Genomic DNA, 22,938 nt, shown 5'->3' on the forward strand with positions numbered 1-22,938 from the left:
ATTCCTTACATCATCGTATAAAGTTTACTATGGAAATGGAAGAAAACAACCAGTTATCTTTTTTTCACGTTCTCCTCATCCGGTCACCTTCAAATACTCTTACAACTACAGTGTACAGGAAACCAACGTTCACAGGTCGTTATATTCTTAAAGAATCAGCCCATCATCCTTGTCAAAAAACAGGAATCATAAAATATCTAATCAGAACAGCCAAAACTAATTGTTCTACTTCTATTTTTTTACAGAAAGAACTTTCTACTATCCAACAACACATGAAACTCAATGGCTTTTCCGAAAAGAGTACTCAACATCTCGATTCTTATAATCCACCACAAAACAACAAAGATTCAATACGTCAAGTTCCAATTCCATACATCTCCGGGATTTCAAAACCTATCGCAAGAATTCTGAAGAAATATGAGTTAACAGTTACATATTCACCTATTAACAAATTATCTTCTCATTTTCCTTCTCCTAAAGACAAAGGATCAACTATGTCTCTTCCTGGAGTTTATCAAATTCCCTGCAACTGTGATCTCTCATATTTTGGACAAACTGGACGTTCTCTTGAAAAACGAATCCAAGAACATCAATCCTCTATTCATCACAACAAACCTGAAAAATCTGGATGGCTCAGCACTGGATTGAAACTAACCACAACATCCTTTGGTCAAAAACTCGCCTCTTACATAGATCCCGCTATAAATTTGAACGTTTATTCAAAGAAAGCGTAGAGGCCATACTCAATCGTCCTAACCTGAATCGGAATGACTGTATATCTATATCAAAAATCTGGGAAATTCTAATCAGGATAACACATTAATTCATATTAATTTTATGTTATTTAATATTATTAATTAATATCTTTATTTCAATCATGTCTCTGCTTAAAAATATTCCCTTTAATACTTGGTGATATAACATCACGCGGCTTGTTCTATTTTTAAATGATCTATTGCTAATATTCCACCTTGTATTGTTTTTTTTTAAAAACTGTTCTTGTAATGCCACTGAAGATGGTCTGCTATTTCCAGACCGAAATATTTGGTTAATTAAATATCTTTCTTGTGTTTACGTGCTTATATTATTCAGTCTTTATGTCACAAGTATCCTTAAAACATCAAAAGAGATTTTAGTTTAGCAAGTCTTCGAGGTAGTGGCTATCGGCGTTCAATGCGATGCCCATAGGCACATTACACATGTTCCATTGGATTTAAGTCTAGTGATGGTGCTCTGGCCACTGCAGCGTTTCAGTATCTTTAGTTTCAAGTTTTACTTAACTCCTCCACAGCTAGAGCTTTATGGGCAGTGACATTGTCATGAATGAAAAGAAAATCAAGGTCAATCACTCCCCCCCCCCTACAAAGTTGCATATAGACAACACTGTGATCAAACAATATCTAGAATCCGTTTGTAGGCTAAAATGGATCAGAGAACGGAACTGTATCCCATTTGTTCAGGGCTCCAAGTTGCGTATGGTACCAGTTTCAACTGGTTCTGCTGGTTTGTGGTTAATAGGATACGAACCATTGTCTTCTTTGCATAGAGTACACTTGAATTGAGCCTTCTTAACACAGTCTGCATCGGAATGTTTTCACCTGTGTAGCTGCAACTGTGGCAATCTCAAGAGACGGCGACAACACATCGTATGGTTATATCTTGCTGTTAAAGCAAAATAATGGTCTATTCGGAAGTTGATTCTAGTTGATGTAGCCCTTAGTCGAACCTGGGCAACTGTTCCTGTAATGGTTTCTGTATCCTGAAACTGCACCTATAGTATTTGCACGACACCTTAAGCCGACATGGCGCCTTCGCCTGTAAATGTCCAGCTTCAAGTCATCCAACAGCCCATCAAATTATCTAAATTTGCCATGATGATGATGACTTGCCATCCTGAAAGTACTGGAGATGTGGTTACTGAGCAAGCCAAAAACGAAAATGAAGTGATGTGGCCGACATCCTTGTTTTTATAGGCAACAGTAACTGTATTGTGTGCTGACTTGTTGAATGGTAGATCAATTTTATTCGAACTCGAAATTTGCATGCCAGAATTCTTCTATATCGAAAATTTGTCTTCGTAGACACTGTTAAAAATAAAATATTCATGAAAAACAATTTTTTCGGTTAACTTTGGCTAGTAATGTAGATTTAGTTATACATATGAAAATTCGCTCTGAGTGGTCGGATTTTATTGAAATGCAGTATTTGGTCTTGTTATTAAAATCTGTAGCGTTATCTCAGTTTCAACTTGTATCTGATCCTTTTTAGTAATAAATAACACTGGTCAAAATAATTCAAACAATACGAAATTATATGCTACAAATATAAATAAATAAAATGTCTATCAGACAAACCTAGAGAAATCTAGGTTCTTCTGTTATTATCTTAATAGCAGAAGAACCAATTACCATATAAAATTTTAACAGCAGTGTCACCATAAAAGACTGCTGTTCAAACTTTATATGGTTGTTTCCGATGGTTTCTATACTTATACATTAAAAGCTAATAGCTTCCTAATTAGTCTTTAGAAAGATATTTATATATATAATATTCATCAAAGCTTGATTTGCTTCCTGTCTTAAGTAAAAGGCTGGTTATATTCCACTAATTCGAGTCCTGCCCAAGAGCCTATGAATTGTGGAAATACCTTTTGAATATGAATGCTGTGCCAAACAAAGCGGCCTTTTGCAGCTGCCCAATTTTTAATCCATCTAACTTGAGTGCTTCTAGATGTTTTTTTCAAAGTTTTAAGGATGGCACCTAAAGCAATTATTATTATGGGAACAACTTTCGTTTTATTTTGCCAGATTCGTTCAACTTCGACTTGCAAATCGCGATACTTTGCAATTTTTTCATTTTCTTTGTCGTCAATCCGACTATCTCCTGGTAGTGATATTTCGATAAACTTAACACCCTTGTTTTCACTTTTTTCAACCACTGCTATATCGAGTGTATTACATTCTAAACTTTTGTCAGTCTGGATTTTGAAATCCAAGAGTATTTTAGCTTTTTCATTCTCAACCACTTTCTGGTGAACTTTATGCTTCCAATAGTCTTTAGATACTCTAAACCCATACTTTTTTACATAAATGCCAGTGGATTATCTTAGCTACGTTATCATGCCTTTTAAGGTACTAAATTTGTGCGATTTTGCTGCACTCACTTATAATGTGGTCTAGCGTTTCTTCCTTTTCTTTGCAAAATCTACATTTACTGTCTTCTTGACTTTTTTTTGTATTTTTGCCTTCATAACGTTGGTTTTAATGGCCTGTTCTTGTGCTGCAAAAATTACCGATTCTGTTTCTTTAGTGATCCATTTCTCAACCATTGCGAGGTCAAGTTGCTGTCAACGTTGTCCTCTATGCTGTGAAGGTATTTTCCAAGCAATGCCTTATTTTTCCATCTTTCAGTTCTCACTTTTACTTGGTTGGTTTTGTATTCAATTTTGTCTCCATATGGGTTTAAATAAACCCTCTTTCCTAACCTCAATTAGAAGTTTTTCCGTTGTTTGCTACAGATAATGATTCAAATTTCGTTTTTCTTCTTCAATAACTTGCTTTACTTATAATAATCCTCTACCTCCTTTTTTGCGTGATAGATAGGCATTGATAGTGACATTGATAGGCTCTAATGTCACTGCGAGGATTGAGGGCATGGTGCATTGTCATTAATTTTCGAGTCTTTGGTCTAAATCTTCCACCTCTAGCTGGGTCCATTCAACAATGCCTGCTGAATATCTCAGAACAGGTATGGCCCAGGTATTAATTGCTTTTATCAAATTTCCAGCATTAAGCATTGACTTAACCCCTTAACATACAAAGACGTCTGTGACACGTCTTTTGTTTATTGTACCAAAATTGATTTTGAATTTTGGTTTCACATATAAATACAACCGAATATAGACCCTAGACAATCTTGTGCCTATTTCCTTTCAGCCGAGAAAAGTTGCCAACGGCATGTATCGGCTATTTCGTTTGCGTTTGCACAAATTCATCATTATTTTTCAAATAATGATGAATTTGATCCAGCAAATCACCCTCGCCCAAAAATTGGCAGAAAAACGACCGCTTTCTGATTTTTAATTGGTACGTTAAGGGGTTAAGGAGTTTTCTACTCTAGTTCTTTCTTTGATCTTATTGTGCAGAATTTCCGATACTTCTAAAATTCCCAGATATTTGTAGCTATCTTCGAATTTTATTGCTTTGATTATTTCACCATTGAGCAGCTCGATTTCGTTCAGATCTTCAAACTTTTCTCTTGTTATTCCAGCAATTGCACATTTGTCTGAGCCAAAATCCATTGATATATCTTGACTGAATATGTGCACAGTATTAAGTAGTGATACAAATTCATTCTCTGATTTTGCGTACAACTTCAGATCGTCCATGTATAAAATGTGAATATATCTTTGCACTTTTTTTGCGCAGTTTGATAACCATGAGCAGTTTTATTTAAAATTCTAGTTAAGGGGATCAATGACAAGATAAACAATAGAGGAGATAATGAGTCTCCTTAAAAGGATACCTCTTTTTATGTTTACCTCTCCAATTTCTTCTCTATTCAGAATCAACGTTGTTTTCCAGTTTTTCATGCTGGATTGCAAAACTTTCTGTATGTTTTCGCTAATACCGAATAGTTCTGTGCATTTTAAAATCCAACTATGAGGCACCGAATCAAACGCTTTTTTATAATCTATCCAAGCCATATGAAGGTTGGTTTTTCTACGTTTGCATTTTTTCAGAATCATTTTATCAATCAGCAGTTGGTCTTATGTGCCTCTTGAATTTTTGCTATTACCTTTTTGTTCAATTGAGAGAATTTGCTTTGAGATAGCTGTATATTTTATCAGCTAGTATGTCTGTGAGTAGCTTAAAATTGTTGGTAGGCATATTGGTCGGAAGATTTCTGGATTTGGACCTTTTTCTTTATCCTTTATGATCAAAATCGTTTTCCTTGCTATGATATATATATATATATATATATATATATATATATATATATATATATATATATATATATATATATATATATATATATATATAAGCTAAGTTTGCGCCTGAAGTATTTTCAAACAAGCTTACTTGCTTGTTTGCTTACTTGGAAAAAAAAAGGATTAAAACCAAGTTCATTAAATTTCATAGTCACCCAAGGTAAAAAACTTTCTACATCTTCATCTTTCTCTCATTCTGAGATTTTTATTTAATAAGGTTTAAGCACCTTGTGGCAACTCGTATAGGTAAATATAAGTTCTGCATTACTTCAACCATGGTATCAACCTCTGGGTCAGGCTCCCACTGACGAGACCTCTAGGTCGAAACCGGTTGGGCGCCTGGATAGTGGATAGCAATGCTGTAGCCAGTGAAGTTTACTGAGGCACAGCTGTTGCTGCAGATTTGTGGCATGGGGCATTGTCGTCTTGATAGTAACACCGGTCCGTTCCATAAAAACTCCACAGTGTAGGCAGTACCTGATTATCCTGAATATCAAGATACTGAGCTGCCTTCTTGGAACCATAGACAACGACCAGTGATCTCACTCCAAACCTGATAAATGCACCCCACACCATTACTCCTCCACCACCAAGCTTTACTGTGGATATAAGATAGTGGGGTAACAAGCGTTCACCAGGCTGCCTCCACACCCTGCCATCAGAAAGGAAACAGGTGAATCTTTTTTCATCCCTCCAGAGTACCGTTTTCCACTGGTCAATTGTCTAGCTCAATAGTTTAATGTACAGTTCTTAAAAACAATTTAATTCTTAATTTTTTAAATTCATGGCTTACATGATTCATTTTCTTTGTTATCAGTTTCATTTATGCTCTATTTCGGCTATTTGATAAATATTTTCGCGCTAACGTATTGGTTCTTCATCTTCGAGATTTTTTCCTAAATTATATACTATCTCATATCAATCAGTTCCTAATAATACCTACAGTTAACATAATACCTACACCAGGTATTATGTTATCCTTACCTTAAAAAAATACATACAGGTATGTTAAATGAACAGTTCTTTTTAATATAATAAATCTAATTTAGTTAAAATTTAGTTTATGTTGGACTGTAGAGACATGCTCCATTACGATAAAAATTTTGGTTTTCCAGTTTACAATAAAATATGAGGAGTTTCAGGAAATTTTCAGCAAAAAAAAAAAAAAAAAACAAGCGTTGACTACGATTTACCCTTGGAGATTTTCATTATCATAAGTCTACATTTGGTGTAATGCATCACACGATTGCATGTCATTACAACTTTTTATCTTTTTTTTAAAAAAAAAATTAAAAACCACCTCTTTCATGCGTTATACTATTCATGATCTGTACTGAAAGATGCAAATAATGAAAGTAAATGAAAATACCTTTGCTAATTTGGCCTCTGTCGAGAACTTGCTTCAGCAGTGATTATATTACTCAAAATAGCTTGCCAAGGCAGAAACGCAACGAACTAATGAGACCAGACTTGCTTTCGATGATCAAGTAATTAATCCCATGTAGGATACACAAGTCTCCTCTAACATTCACGTAAACAAGTTATCTGTTGTGTAAAGTGTTCCAGCATGAAAACGAGCTGATCCCACAGGGATCCTCCAGTAGTTGGTAAAATGTCGCTGCTGTGACTTGATACTAGCGTGTTAGTGGCTCAAACCATAAAGTGCTAGATTCTAAAACCAAAACCACTACAATAATAGACGTAGTCATCATATTTCATGTTCTGGGCCGCACTTTTGTAAATTTTTCATTTTCCTAAGCGTTTCTATAGACGATAAAATGAGAGAGAGAGGATAATGTCCTTTGAAATCGGACGTGTCGGAGTGTTTTTAGTACAAGATAATCTAGACGTGAACCTTATTTGAAGTCAGTGCTTTCTTTCAGAGTAATTTTAAATCAAAACGAAACCTGGATGAATATACACTTAGTAATTTAAAGGAGATGGTTTGCATTTCTGTAAAAGGTAACTTTGGCTTTGAAGATAATATGTTTCATCTATTAGGCTCGTGTGTTCTATGGTTGGTTTGTCCATTTTACTGATGGAATATTTTCGCTTCCCCATCTTAACTCATCTTTAGTTGCAAGCCCTTATAAGTATTCCTCCCATTATAGATAAGAATCGAACCCAAGTCATCCCAAGCAAATGTAATCGTCTCTATGAAAACAGCGTTGTCATAGAGACGATTGCATTTGCTTGTTAACACTGTTCAATACAGTTAACACTCGCACACAAGTTCACCCATTTAATTCTGCGTGAGGGTACTTAAAATGAATATATTCAAATTATGTTTTAAATATTAGACTTCAAATTTTATCTAATTTCTAATTTGAAATTCAATGAGAGAATTTTAGGCACCGTCTGTTCCATATTCGTGAAATATAAAACTTCAAATCTGTCTTTTCTCGTAAATGTCAGTATTGAACAATGATTTTAAGATTTTTTTGAAAACAACAACAACAACTGAATAGAGATTTCTTCACTAAAAATAATCATTATTTAAATTCTGATTTATCACTTTCTAGCTAGCTGATCAAAACTGAACTTCCGTTTATCAGCATATTTATCTCCATAGCTCCTGTTACCTTTACATAAGTCTTTTCCGTGTCCACCAGCTCCATAATGACCTTTCTTAACTTCTCCGCATCCGACAGATGACGTGACGGAGTAGTTGAAGATGTGCAAGGTATTGTAGAGCCAGAACCTGAACCACTACTTCCAGTGCTACCCCCAAGGCTTGAGCGTCTGCGCTCTAGGGGGGTGCGACAGTATTCGGTAACTTGCTCGGCAGTCTGCAATGAAAAAATAAAAAAGAAAGAAAAAAAAAGGTGAGTATATTTGGGATCTAACATTATTTTTCAATTATGAAACACAATTTAACCTGTTAAATCATTATAAACTTTCTTATATATTATATTGCAAGAGTGGATGTTTCCTTTATCCTTTTTGATTCACACATCTCAGTTTTACTACTGAGTAAATACGGTATGTCAGAAAAAAAAAAACAGTACTGAACTTCGACACCCCATTCAGTACACCCGCTGAGACATGCCGTTCGACTGCATGTACATTAATAGAAGAGCACTTGTGGAGTCTACGCCACTACAATTAGCTGTAGCGATGGCGTTGACGTTGGAAGAAAAGACGTTTATTGTTGAGGATTATTTTCGTTCATACGGAGTTGGTAGAGCAAATGGTCGAAGGATATTCCACCATGACCCGCCTGCAAACATTGATGAAGTAGGGGAAAAAGTACGCTATATTTTACTGTAGATGTCCTAACTTTGTTTTCCAAGATGACAGAGAACAAGGGTTGGGACAAGGTGCCCATTTCGAGCACGTAACTTGCGTCGTTAATGTTTTATTTGACCAAGATTCCACCGATAGTTGTGGATGTACATATCATCATGTGTAATCATATATTTCTTCGTTAATAAACCCGTTTAGTCCATAATATGTATCGCTGTAGTGATTCAATACTTTTTTTTGCATGATTTTTGTAGTCTCAAGTATCAAGCGTGGCTTTGCAAAGTACCTAAATTAGAATCTTCTTTATAATATACACGGGTGATAATTTTATTAGGCACATCTGCCTATTAAACTGTAGCACATTCTCTTCTGGTTTATCCCTCTGAATAACCTCAATTAGTCGGACATATTCCAGAAGGTGTCTGAAGGATTTCACAGAGATGCACGCCCACGCTGATTTCATCACATTACAGACTTGCGTTTGAGTAAACATTTCTCATAAAGCAATTTCGAAGGCTGGTCACCGGAATTGCTTTATGTATACGGAGCCGAATCTGATAATAATGCATTTCAGAGTCTTCCCGATCCTTCCTTTGAAGGCACGTTATCATTTACTAAGCTGCAAAATCATACTTAGAGTAAGGGTGTGTGTAATGGTATGCGTAGGGCACAACTGGATGCTCTCTGTATGGGCGACATGTCTAAGAATCTACTCCTCCCACAGTAATCAACCATGCTCTTTTTAACCAATGAAATATTGTAGTAACATATAATCAACTGAACAACATGGTGTCAATGCAGTTACAATTAAAGAAAAGCAACCGGCCTCCCTCAGAAAATCCATCCCGCCCAAAGCATCGAAAAATCTTACAGAAAGTTTTCTTCCACATTCACTTTATCAACATTTGTGATATCAACACCAACCTAAATGATATGCACCATCACCTGAAAACATCCCGATCTGATTACCGAATTCCAAATTACTGCCACAAATACCCAGAAGCTATCTTAATTCAAACCTATTCCCTGTATGATTATTATGTGCCTCATTATGTATCATTCTTCTGCTGCTCATCCAATTTTGAAAATCGTTCTGTCATCTTTGACTTCTTATCTCTAGAGTTTTGATTTTCTGCAGTTCAACTACCGCAAGAATGAAGTCATCATTGTTGGTGACTTTAATGTCCACAACTCCAGCTGGCTGACGTTTTCCAATTCCACCTGCCAAGCTAGAAGAGAAGAGAAGTGGTATTTTCTGTCAAGTCATTCAGTCCTGAAGAGAATTCCTAATAATTTTCTCCATTCATCCAACACTTTTTTTTCCTCTTTCCAAGGACACTGTTGAGGTGACCTTCCTCTTGGTAATTCAGATCATAATCTCATCGAAGTTTTACTTTTAGTGGAAAGCCCTCCTCTCTCTTCGGCCATTAACAATCTTATATACTTCGACACTACAAATTGGAATATCCTTGAGACTTAGTCATTCCACACCCGGGTGTCGTCCGTTTTACGTATACAGATACATATTCTGACTGTGTTACAGATATCTTCACGTTGGAATGAAGATCTTAATTTCCTATTCTGTTTAAAATTTCAATCCAATATCCAAGCCATGGTTTCCTAAAAGTATGTGGGCGGTTCCGAACTACCATTAACAAGGCCATATCTGAATATGAAGGGTCTAAATATAGAAAACTCGTTACCTGTCGCGATGCCTTTCTGAATCATTGTAAGAGTTGTTGTGCGACACTCCTGTCAACCTGTCACCCACCTCCTTCTCACATATATAAACGATCTTCTCTCACTTAACTTAAATTCTACCCATAGGTTTGCTGGTGACAGCATTCTCCACTCATCCTACTTTTTTTCCCCTCGCAAAAAAGACCTTAGTTCTCCCCGTGCCTTTTTAATCCTTTGTTAATCGGCCTGGCTCCTACCTCTATCCCTTCTTGGCATGATTACATCACTTTCATCACTTACATCACTCCTCGGTTTCCAGAAACCTTGATATTCTCTTTCGATGATGTTGTTTTTCATCTGTCTGTTATCTGACCGTTATTAAGTATGACATAAAGCAAGCGAATTTTATTAAATTAAAATCCGTGTAATTTAACAAATTATCATTTCAAAATTAAATGGATTTTTAATTTAATAAAAACAACGAAACTAAAAAGATAACGCTAGTGGATTTTCAGTTATTAATCTTTTATTTGTTGCCACTTTATTTTGGACTTTATTTAAACGAATGCTGCGTATTTAGTTTTCCAACACTGTTTTCTAATTAATTCACATTATTTTACATTTATATTGAAGGCGAATACATTATAACAGATAGGATTTGGGTACCTTGAGCCGAGTGCTTCGCGGAAGCAGATGAGAAGATCTGCACATGTATTGCCACCTAGCACGCTTTCATTCTGAGGAATGGATACAATACATTAGTATTTTCCGCGTTCTTTTAAATCTGTTAAAGTTCAATCAAAAGCAGATTGGTGGGTTTAATGGATTTCGTTAGATGTATGAGTACGAAAGATAATGAGGAAGCAAGCAGGAAATATCTTGTTTATTTTGAACCCATCAGAACTTTCGGAAACTTCCTCCCCATACCCTTTACCTTTCATGTACCCTTTCCCAGAGTAATAAGTTATAAGATGGATGATTAAATCGAATAGCTTTTCCCCCTCATTTTTCTCACTGACAATGAATTGGGAGCTGATGCATTGCCTTCAAGTTTATATTTACTTCCAAAAAAGCCTTATGGCGCACCTTAACTATCTGAATCGAATTTAATTTATATCCTACATTTTCATCTGTTGTGGGGGATCTGTCAGACAACCATTTAGCGCATCTGCATCGAGACCATTATATTTAGGGTCTTCTTTAAACTTTATACAACTTAAGAAATTGTGCTCACTACATCAGGACGATGGGTGTGATTACGCTTTCTCACTTAATGTTAACCTTTTGATTTGATCTAAATAAGCACCACTAATGTTTTCGAACATCGTAGAATAACAGATATTTCTCTGCTAGTTTCAGATTTATTAGAACGCACAATAATATACATTCTGACACAACCAGAATAGTATTCAGTCACAGAAATAGACAACATATAAGCGCGCACTATTTTTTATACAGGGTGTCCCAAAATTCACGCAAGAAGTAATTTTGATAGAAAACACAGGTTTTTAATTAAAAATTGTAATTTCTTATTGATTCATAAAGTATACAGTATAGGGTTATGCATGAAATAGCATATCGGGTAAATGGCCTCCACGGCTTTGCTGGCACATACGCCCTCTTTTGTCGAAATTTTCCATGTCCGTTTTGCATAAATGTGACTGAATTTCGTTGATACAGCGCTCAATTTCCTCCTTCAAGGCGTGGGTGGTCGTGGGCTTGTTGGCATAAACCTTAGACTTCAAAAAACCCCAAAGAAAAAATTCCAACGGCGTTAAGTCACATGATCTTGGCGGCCAATTCTGATCACCAAAACGGGAAATTACACGACCAGGAATTGACTCATGCAGTAATTGAATTGTTTCTCGGGCTGTATGGCATGTGGCACCGTCTTGTTGAAGCCACATGTCGTCCACATCCATATCTTGCAATTTAGGCACAAAAAACTGGATTATCATGTCGCGATAGCGAGCACCATTAACTGTTATTGCCTTACCAGCCGCATTTTCGAAGAAGAATGGACCGATGATGCCTTCAGCCCGAAATCCGCGCCAAACAGTGACACGTTGTGGATGCTCTCAACAATCACACGTGGATTTTCTGAACTCCAAATGCGACAATTTTGTCGATTAACGAAGCCATCAAGATAAAAATGAGCCTCATCACTGAAGATGATTTTGTTCGAAAAATAAGCATTCACTTGTTGTTGTTCCATAATCCATTCAACGAACTCTCTTCGTTGTGTGTGGTCAATAGGCTTCAGTTCTTGAGTCAATTGAACTTTGTAAGCATAAAGATGCAAATCTTTCGTGAGAATACGCTGTAGAGAGCTTCTCGAAATGCCCAATTCAAGACCACGGTGCCGAATTGATGTTCCTGGACTCTCGGCAACACTCTCACGAATTGCTTCGATGTTTTCTGTTGAACGACTTGTTGAAGGACGGCCAGAGTGTATAAGATCACTAATTGATCCAGTTTCCTTGAATTTTTTAATTAATCTTTTCACAGTTGATGAAGTTAAATCACTATTCCGACCATATTTTGTACGAAAATTGCGAACTGTAGCTACCAAACCTTCATTATTTGTAAAATATTGCTCAACAATGAAAATGCGTTGTTCTTTCGTGTAGCGCTCCATTTTTAATAATCGTGAACTGTCAGCTGTCACGCTGTCTTTTTTTTTTTTCGTTGGCAACACTTTACCGCACAAATGGCGCTAAATGTAAATCTTGCGTGAATTTTGGGACACCCTTTACATATAGAAATGCACTTCGCTGATTAAACAATAAACTGGGAAGTATTCATTTCAAATAATTTTAATTTTCAAATTTCAGTCATTCATTAGGGACACAGAAAAGCCCCCGGAAACAAAAATAATTCATGTTGTGAATACTAAAAATCCACTTCAACATATACACGAACTAATTTAGAATAATAGAATGCGAACATTTAAAGTACAGTGTTAGCAAAAGGAATTAAAACGACCAAGCTGTTTGAAGACGACAAAGTGATTGAAACAAAAGCTAATTGGTTCGAACTCTATTTACTTGAAGTTCGAGATACTAGAACAAAAGGGCACTTAATGCACAAGATGAATGGAAGGAAGAAGGAAAAGACGAATCGAAATGTGAATATTTCTAGACGCTAACCACAGTTAACAAGTCTTGAATTGATTTAAATGTCCAAGGCATAGAATTAGCCTTTAAGAACCGATACCTTTTAAGTTCATTTATTGCTACCTGTTAGTAAGAGAATTTACTGGACACGCAGAATGAAGCTACCTATAAATATTCAAGTCAATTCAGTGGAATTCTTCAGCCAGTTCCTAGTAAATCCACGTTAAAAGCCACCTTTTAGTAGCTTTGAATTTCGAGCGATCAGAGAGTTTCATTACCTCAGTGAAAAGATTTATTAAAATTGTTTTATTGTCTGGATAGTTGTTTTATTTCACATGACTTTATTAGAACTTTCGTTTTACTAAAGGCCTTTATATAAATGTACCATAAAAGTTGATTTTCATACCTAAAAATTGTGCGCTGATTTCAGACACTCATGTTCATTCTATTATTAGCATTATTAGCATTAATCACGTATATTATTAATCAGGTATATTAGCATTAATCACGTGTTTAGAGACATGATATGGAGATCTACTGAATAAACAGGACAATCTTGTATTCGACAACGTGGTATTGGTTATAAATGGTTGTTGTAAACTGGTTTTACGTTGAGGAAGAAATGAAACTATCATTAGATAGCGAATAAGGATGGCATGATTTCCAAAATTGCAGCGCTGTCTCCATAAAGCTAATTGTTAGGTTGGATTGGGTTGTTTGAATTTACCCGCGAAGCAAGTAAGGCTATAAAATTGGTGTATTATATAAGTCTGTCTGTCTGTCTCTTTTTTTTGGAGAAAGACATGCAGCCCCCCCCCCCCCCCGTATGCGACCGGCTTATCTTAGTTATCGAATTAATTCTAGACTACCTGTTCCATGAGCTACAGTAACGATGTTGTGCATAAAAGAGAGTAAAGACTTTTCGGACTGTTTGGCCGAGTAGTTAGCGCATCCCACCGTGGGCATGGATATTTGCGATTGTCTGTGATGCTAGTGATGATGGACAGTAGATGGCGTTAGTAGAGATGATGATGGTAGTTGCAGTTCGTTGCAGTTGGTGGATTGAGTGGTGAAGACAAAGAGTTGTAAAGTAGATCAGTCTTTGGACTCCCTGAAGGTGTCACATAATAATAATAAAGACGAACAACCAGAACACATTCAAGGCTGGAAATGTTCTTTCGGTTAGATGATGGCAATTCAGCAATCGATTACGTTGCTGAATTGCAATCTCTGATGCTACCAGCTTCCACATTTCTGGTACTATAACCGTCGCAGTTGTTTGTAAACTTTTGGGAAGTGAAAACCCATACGTAGTAATGGAAAGAGTCTGAGAGTCCCCCATTACACAAGTAGTGTGTCCACCGATTTCATGATTATTTATATATATAACCTTCTTTTAAAGTATTTGAGGCAACCGGCTGTCAGACACTTATTGCAGAATGGCTGTAGTCTGCCTTGCCTTTCTGGTTGTTACAGCGGGTGGCGTCTCCACTCCTTAACCAAGAGGTTATGATTTTGAATCCCACAATAGTATGGATGCTTGTGAATATCTAAAGACAATCATGTGATCATCTCCAATTAGATGTGAGACACCTAGAGTTTGTGAATTACCTTTAAGTGCAGATGATTTTTATCACCTGGTAGGAGACCTAGCCTTCTTATTGGATTGGAGGGCTGAAGTGTCTTTTAAAACTTCCATGTTTGTTACCTAGAGCACGGTCTCCGGATTGAACCCATATCTCATCCACAGTAACTGTATCACATGTTTATAACTTTTCGTGGATAGGAATCACATTAAGAAAAATATTCTGTATCATCAGTGTTTACTAATAAAAATGATACCTGTAAATTTTTATTTTAAACCAGGATTTTTCATTTCCTCGGTAATAATCTTTTACTGTATCTTTGATGCAGATACCACTATCACTTTCATTGAACTCGCACTGCGGGGAGGTCTCGTGGCGTAAACAGTTACGGCACTGTTTAAGAGATCTCCATAGCACACACACGAATGTATCTAATTAGCAGTGACATATGAATAATTTCATTCTTCCGTGAAGAATAAGTCATGCCTCTATAAATCTGCATAAATATTTTAGAAAAAAAGTAAACTATTTCTAAGAAATATGAACAGAAGTTTTATACTGGAGTTATACAACAGCAATAGTTCTTCATCAATTTAATGCTTACATTCAAGATAAATGTGCTCATTTTTAGAGGTTAAGTTCTACAGCTGTATTACATTTCTAGATGGACAACAAACTACTCTAAGGTAATTAGCATATTTTTAATTAAATGGTAATCAAGATATCGCAGCATTGCAAATAGGACCACAAGTTAGGCAGACATTTGTAGTTTGATTTTAATAACGTGCGCTGAGTTGCAAACATTATTGGATACTCCCTTTTACTCGACAAACTGCGTCACAGCAAAATATAAATGCAATAGGCATACTAAATGAGTGCCGTTGTGTATCTAACTGGGAAAGGGCGAAGTTTAGAGCTAATTGCATTCTATCAAAATGTTATCATAGGCTCGCTTTTAATCATTCATGAGACTGGAGCGAAATTAGAGGATTCGAAAACAAACTTTATTAAAATACGGAAACGTTATATTGAAAAGAAACCTAAGAAACGGGTAGGAATAACAGTGCTTAAAAGCGTCAAGTTCATCCACCCATTCTTTAGTGAATTATTTCAACCTTGTAAAACAACTATTCAAGATAACCATAGTTTTCATTTTGTTTGGATAGCCAGAAAAATATTTTTAAGAAGTAATAATAATGAAGAATAAGAAACAAGGGAGAGTTGGGTAATAATGGTCCGTTTCGAAGTAAGACATTGATGACACTCAAGGGATATCTAGAAGACTTTCAAGGACCTCAATATGCCAGACCTTTCCCCGATAGGCCAAAGGTCTGGCATGATAATGATGCCTGAAATACACGCCATAGAAGAAGAGTAAATATCTTTACTATTCCAGGATACCTTAACTTTTTTAATGGAAGAATATATAATTAATGTGGTAGTGTGTTGATTTGAACGAAGCATGCATATTGTAATTTAATTCGGTATGTGCATATGAATACTTGTGAATGCATGCAGCTACATAATAAAGATATTAATGCAGCGTTTATTTTTATTATATCTGTTGCACGATAAACAATTAATCATTTGATGAGAAGCTAGAAAGAGTACTGAAAAGTTTCAAAACAATTCCGTTTATTATCTAGGGAATGTAAACATAGACCTACTTAAATTACCAGAGAACCATTATGTGTTACGTGAGCTTCAGATAGTATGTTTTCCAAACACCAAACCAGAAAATGGAAGAATGTATAGTACATATAAAACATATAAAATTAATATTGAAAATGGAAAGCTAATAACCTTATACAGTTTGCTTAATATTTTCGAAAGAGTGAAATTAAAAAGACAAAGTGCTCCTCCACACTGAATTTCGTCAACTGTGACAATGATCCGAGAAAGCAACGGAGTTATTTCAATTGACTTTTAGGTTAGCAGCATAAACAGAAAGAGTTGAAGAAGGCTCTCATATCCTAACTGCTGGCCGAAAATAACGATTCCATTCATTCTAATCTTTCCATCAAGAATCGTGGAACTCCAGCTACGACTAATTATAGACAGACTTAACAGTACCAGGGTAAGCAAGCTCTGATACAAACCTATATCATTCAAAAGTTCATCTTTATTATCGTGAAAAAAAATTTAATTTACATATTAAACAAACTGTGTTCAAATGGATGAAAATGAGGAATTAATCAGCTATGATAGTATTGCTATAGTTTCCAAGAAGGAAACTATAGCAATGACAAAAAGAGAAATGGACTTGCCAGTTAAATACGTATCTACTTCGTGTGATTCTAGAAGTAACTGCAATTGCAATAGCATCTAGGATATGAATATACATATCTATAGTGATGTGAAATATATTACACAACATGAAATGTAATGTCTCGTATTTTATTGCAGACTGTTATGCAATGATATACTCGAAACTTCTATATGGAATTTGCAACTTGTGATGAGGGAGATTATGAAAATATCCTTGGCAAATATCGCAACAGAATCTTGAAAGTTTTCAATTGTAATCATACTACAGTTAACGCTAGTTTAATCCTTGCTAATGTTCAGTCCAAAATAAACACTGGATTAGTTTAGTAATCAATACCGTATTCTTAGCAAGATGATATACTTTTCGATGAAACACGCAAAATAAAAGTAACCCACATTCCTGGTATGAATCCTTAATGGGATGGTGTAAAATCTGAAAGAGCCTTGAAGCGAAGATTAAGACCACTTCTTGAGGCAGTAAATGAAGAAATATTGCTGACCTTTAACGAGAAGAGTAATGAACTTGAACGCAGATTTCGTGTTTGTTTGGTATTAATATTTAATGCGAGTTTCATTATTTTGCTTTTAGTAATTCTGATGAACACTCGAAAGGCTTATTCTCCTCCTTTGCATATACTCGATCTGCAAATTAATTATTAATTACATTAAGTTATGCATAGGCATGGTTTCTTGTAAATGAGAGAGAGAGTCGATCTGCAAATTAATTATTAATATAGGCATGGTTTCTTGTAAATGAGAGAGAGAGAGAGAGAATGATGTGGAAATACGTCTACGTTTTGAAACAGCATTGATTCATAGTGGACGAATAGCTGAATACACGTTCTGTATTTATTTTCCCAGCCACTGACGTTCTAGACAATTCTGTTACGTATAAAAGAGTATAAAATGATAATACAGGAAATTACACTGCTAGGAAAGGCAACGATTGAAGACATGAGAGTGATTAAAACTAGCCAGCAGATAGTTCCGTTTTGAAACTCGCTGAGGGGGGATGCAGATGGGCCAACTTACATGTTTATCAACAGTGGAAAGGACATATATTGAGTTTTTTGAAAATCAAAACAGTTCAGTGCATTGCCACAGTACCGTGTAAATATTTTATGCGAGAATTATATCGTTTCTATTAGTTCTTTGTTGGTTTGTATACGATATATTAGATTCAACACAATAAAGATGTATAGAAAACACATATAGTTTTGTAGGAAACATTGCTTCCTCTCTAGCAAGAGTCTAAAAAAGTTATGGTAAAAGTGTGCCACCTACTCCTTTGTGAAATGAAAGACGTTGGGGGATTATTTTATTTTTTATTTACTAAATCAGAAAATTTTATCCAGTTGGTTTAAATATAGAAAAAAATTAATTCGGTCCCATGATTTCTTATTGTCATCAATGTGTGTGTGTGTGTGTGTGTGTGTGTGTGTGTGTGTGTGTGTGTGTGTGTGTGTGTGTGTGTGTGTGTGTGTGTGTGTGTGTGTGTGTGTGTGTGTGTGTGTGTGTTAGTCCACTATTTATAAATCATTAAAAAATAACGTATGAGACCTGATCAAAACTTCACAAATTTTTATTGGGCTAACAGTATCGAAGTGGCAACCATGTAGGCTAGTAAAATATCCCGAGAGTGATGCAGAGCACGTTTTGATTCGATGGTAGGCTATCGTAAAGCGAGAGCGTGTGGAGTGACGAAATGTACCGATTTCAAATAAGATGGTGGAAAAGAAGATTGCAACTTGATCGGGTTACCACCACCTGAAGACGCAGTCGTCAGTCAGGTGATTTAAAGTATATGCCTACTTTATCTTCCAATGCATTGCGCTTTAATGTGGTGAAGGAGCGAGAAGTATGCTTGAAACTCTGCTGCAAATCATTCGGAGAAACTACGTTTAGTCAATCAGTGACATTTAGATGATTCTTCTTCTTTGGTTTCAAAAGTCAGGTCAAAATGGAGACAATGCTTAAATAATTCTTATTTTTTTAAAAAAAAGCACTGCCTTCGCAGAGACTATGAATGACATTGTCGAGTGTATACAGAATCGTCCTTCAACATTTCCTCACTAGTAGGGTTTTTCTGGTCTGAGTACCTGGACCAGGACTCAGCATGTCTTTTAATTTTACCTCTGACTCAATCCTCGGTTTAAAACTCTACGACTTCGGGTCAAACTTTTGTATGTTAACCTTTACAAAAAAAATGGAATTTTGTTGATTTTTTCTACTTGTTTACCCGGAATTATAGTGTTCGGTTTACCATCACATCTACAACTACATTATACATTCTTTTATTGAATTTGGATTTATAAAAATACCTAATCTTTATTATTATTATTATTATTATTATTATTATTATTATTATTATTATTATTATTATTATTAAGAGAGACCTCGAGAGAGTTAGAGACTCATTCATGGAGGCCACACACTAAACGCACTAGTTATCATACTTATTCTTGAATTCATTCACACTGCTTGCACACACAACATCCAATGGCAATCCATTCCAGTCACGCACCACTATGACAAAAATCTAGCCCTCATCTCCTTCTTAGCAGCATTCATTCTCAATTATTGAATCCTTTTGTCATTGAATCAATGACAAAAGGATTCTCTTTTGTCATTCCCTCAACCTCCATAAAATTCCATCCATTGACCTGTATGACCCTTTCAGAAGTTTGTAATTCTCAATCATATCACCCTTTTTGCTAGTGTCTGCAGTCTACAAATTCTCAGTCTGTTTTCATAATCAGTATTCCACAATCCTAATATATTTTTAACACTTTCCTTTGCACTCTTCCCACTGTATCAAAATCAGAACGGAAACCAGGAGACCAAACATGTGCACAACAGTCCAAGTGAGGTCTTATCAAGTCCTTGTAAAGATGCAAAATTACATCCTTATTTTACACGTAAAAGTTCGTTTCGGCATTGCAATTCTCTTTTGGTATTTGCAATCTTTGCTACATGGCCCCTGAACTTCAACTTTCTACCTACTAACACGCCAAGATCCCTAGCCTGTGTGTGTGTGTGTGTGTGTGTTACGCGCGCATGCACACACACACAGCACAAGCTCGGACGCGAACAAACGTGCCTGAAATCGCTCCTGCTTTTACCTTGAATTAGTGCGGTACTATCGAACAGAAAAACTGGATGTATCTAGCATCGAGTGATAGCTCGTACAGTGCTCTATCTAAAAGGGAGTAATTTACTCTATAATTTCATAGTTCTAAGCGCGTATGAGTGATATTTTATTCTATCTTTATGAACTGAATCATGCTGGTCAGACTTTCTATTCTTCAGCTATCTCAAGGACAACTTCCCGGTCATAATAGGATTAGCTGCTACAGCAAGGGCTAAACCCCCCCCCCCCCCAACTGCTTCCACTGAAGCCTATTCAATGGAATCGTCACTTCTAGGAACAAGGCAGGAAAACTGTAAGTACACTATCTTAAACTTTGTATCTTAGAAAGTGTAGCAGTAGGAAGGCTATAACACACAACTTTAAATAACAAGTTATAGTTTTCGAACGAATTAGAGTTCGAAAAAGCCCTAGATTTGCTGCGTAACGTTGCCAAAGTAAGCGGTAATTTAAGAAACGATTTTAAAAAAGGACATGCTGACCAAAGTTAGCGAACTAACAAAGGTTTTCAATAAAATGAAAAACGAAACTAAAGGAAAGGAAACTAGAACTACAGGCAGCTACAAACAACCAGGAACAGGTTAACTTAGCTCAGCCTACTCAGCTATATTTGCAAGTCGTTAAAAACAATGATAAAAACAAAGAGACGAATTTGAAAACAATCCATGCTATAAACTAATAGTGAAACCGATAGCTCAACTAAACAGCGAGGAAACTAAAAATATCATCAAAGAAAAAATAGACCCAAGGAAGATCAAAATGGGAATAACAAAAATGAAAAGTATTAATAACGGAGGAGTCTTAATTGAATCCAAAGAAAAGACTGACATAGACTTGCTACATAACGAAATCACGAAGGAATGCAAAGACAAATTAGTAGCAATTTCAGCAAGAAATATCTTCCAAGACTAAGTATATATGACATTCCCAGTGAAATTGATACGAACAACGCAATCGACTCAATCCGCATGCAGAATGAAGAGCTCTTCAGTACCGATACAAAGCTGACACAGAAATTTATCATGGCAAATAAAAAAACGAACAAGAGAAACTTAATTATTGAGTTGATCCAACGGTGAGGACCAAATTGCTAAAAAACTGGTGTCAAAATGCTGTGGAGAATTTGCCATTGTGCAACGTTCTGAGTTGCTTTAACTGCAATAAATTCCACCATCACACACGAGACTGCAGGGGGGGGGGGAAACAACCTGTCCATTCTGCTCTAAAGAACAAAACTTCAGCGAGTACCCACGAAATAAGTCCGAGATGAACTGCATAAATTGCCAAAATCACAACCAGCATGCCAAAACCAAAAACGACTGCAAACACATGGCATCAAGCAACTACTGCCCGACATACAACTACTACAGACAGCTCAAAATTCAAAACACAGATTATGGAAATCAATAATAAAGCAATAATAATAAAGTTTCAATATACCCTATTCCTCCTATGGGTTTAAATTCGGAAGAAGGCGAGTTCAGAAGCCTTAAGGTAGCAGCCCTACCACTGAACTATTCCATCGTCAGGCTAGTCCCCTGACATGGAGAACATAACCATACTTGTAAGCTGACAGAAAAAGATAATCGGATTGAATCTATGGGAAACGACCCTGGAATGGAAAAGGGAAAACGAAAATGGAAACGACAAAATATAATACACATAATAAACTGGAATGTAAGAGGAATAGCATATAAAGAAATAGAATTAGACCAGTTATTAAATGAAAGAAATTTTAAAATAGTAGTAATCACTGAAACAAAAAAGAAATTAAAAGGAACTATGAGAACTGAAAATTTTAATGTGATATACAGTGGAGTCGACAGAGACCAAAGAGCACAAGCAGGAGTCATGATTTGGATTCATAACTCCCTTTCAAAACAGTTAAAACATTATAAATTATGGAATGAAAGAATAATAGAAGCTAGAATAAAAATAGATAGAGGCTATTTAACAATAATTGGTTTATATGCCCCAGAAGAAGGAAGAGAACAGGATAATATTGATTTTTATAATCAGCTACAAAACATATATAATAAAATAAATAAAAATGATTACATAATTTTAGCAGGAGACTTAAATGCAAGAATTGGAAACACGAAAATTAATAATAATATAGGAATACATGGAGAACACACTCTAAACAGAAATGGTAAAAAATTGATTGATTTTGTAGTTCATAATAACCTAAAAATAATGAATTCCTTCTATAAACATAAAGACATACATAAATATACTTGGGCAGCAAGAGGATGGAAATCAATATTAGATTACTTCATATTAAATGAAAACACATCAAAATTTTCACTAGATGTTAGAGTTCACAGAGGATATGAAATAAGCAGTGACCACTTCCTTGTTAAAATAAAATTAAGATTACCACCTAAATGGCTACAAGTAACAAGAACAGAAAGAAAAATTGAAACATTTGTTTATAAAACTAGACTATTGAATGACACAAATGTACAATGGCTATATGAACAAAGAATTAACCAGTATCTAGATAAAATAAAACAAAATGAAGAAATAGAAATAGAATGGCTTAATATAAAAACGATACTAAATGCAGCAGCAAATGAAAGCTTAGGAAAGACCAAAAAATTCAATAAAAGAAAAAAACTGAAGATCTGGGATGATACAATCAAAGAAATAATCAAAAAGAAAAAAGAAGCCTATCACAAATGGTTAAGCAGTAAAAGATTAGAAGATGAAATAGAATATAAAAGAATAAGAGTCATAGCTAAAAGAGAAGTCAGAAAAAGACATAGAGAATCATGGAATAAATTTGTTTCTAATTTAGAACATGATTTATATAAAATAAGACCCAATGTATATAAGATTTTGAAACACCTAAATGCAGATACCAAAGAAAACATAAAATTAAACACTGAATTGAAATTAGAA

General features: G+C 35.5%; 1 protein-coding gene across 1 annotated transcript in view; it reads right to left on the bottom strand.

Annotated features, from left to right (window-relative positions):
• Nucleotides 1-22,938, bottom strand: part of LOC150096409 (protein still life, isoform SIF type 1-like) — a 479,324-nt gene that overhangs the window by 172,572 nt on the left and 283,814 nt on the right. The window contains exon 18 of the mRNA XM_090409055.1: nucleotides 7,573-7,779. Within this exon, the coding sequence (XP_090265181.1) occupies nucleotides 7,573-7,779 (207 nt within the window). The remainder of the gene's footprint in view (nucleotides 1-7,572; nucleotides 7,780-22,938) is intronic.

Source organism: Typopeltis vanoorti, chromosome 19, assembly GCF_054136105.1.
Source record: "Typopeltis vanoorti isolate ZY-2024b chromosome 19, IOZ_Tvanoo_1.0, whole genome shotgun sequence".
NCBI lineage: Eukaryota > Metazoa > Arthropoda > Arachnida > Uropygi > Thelyphonidae > Typopeltis > Typopeltis vanoorti.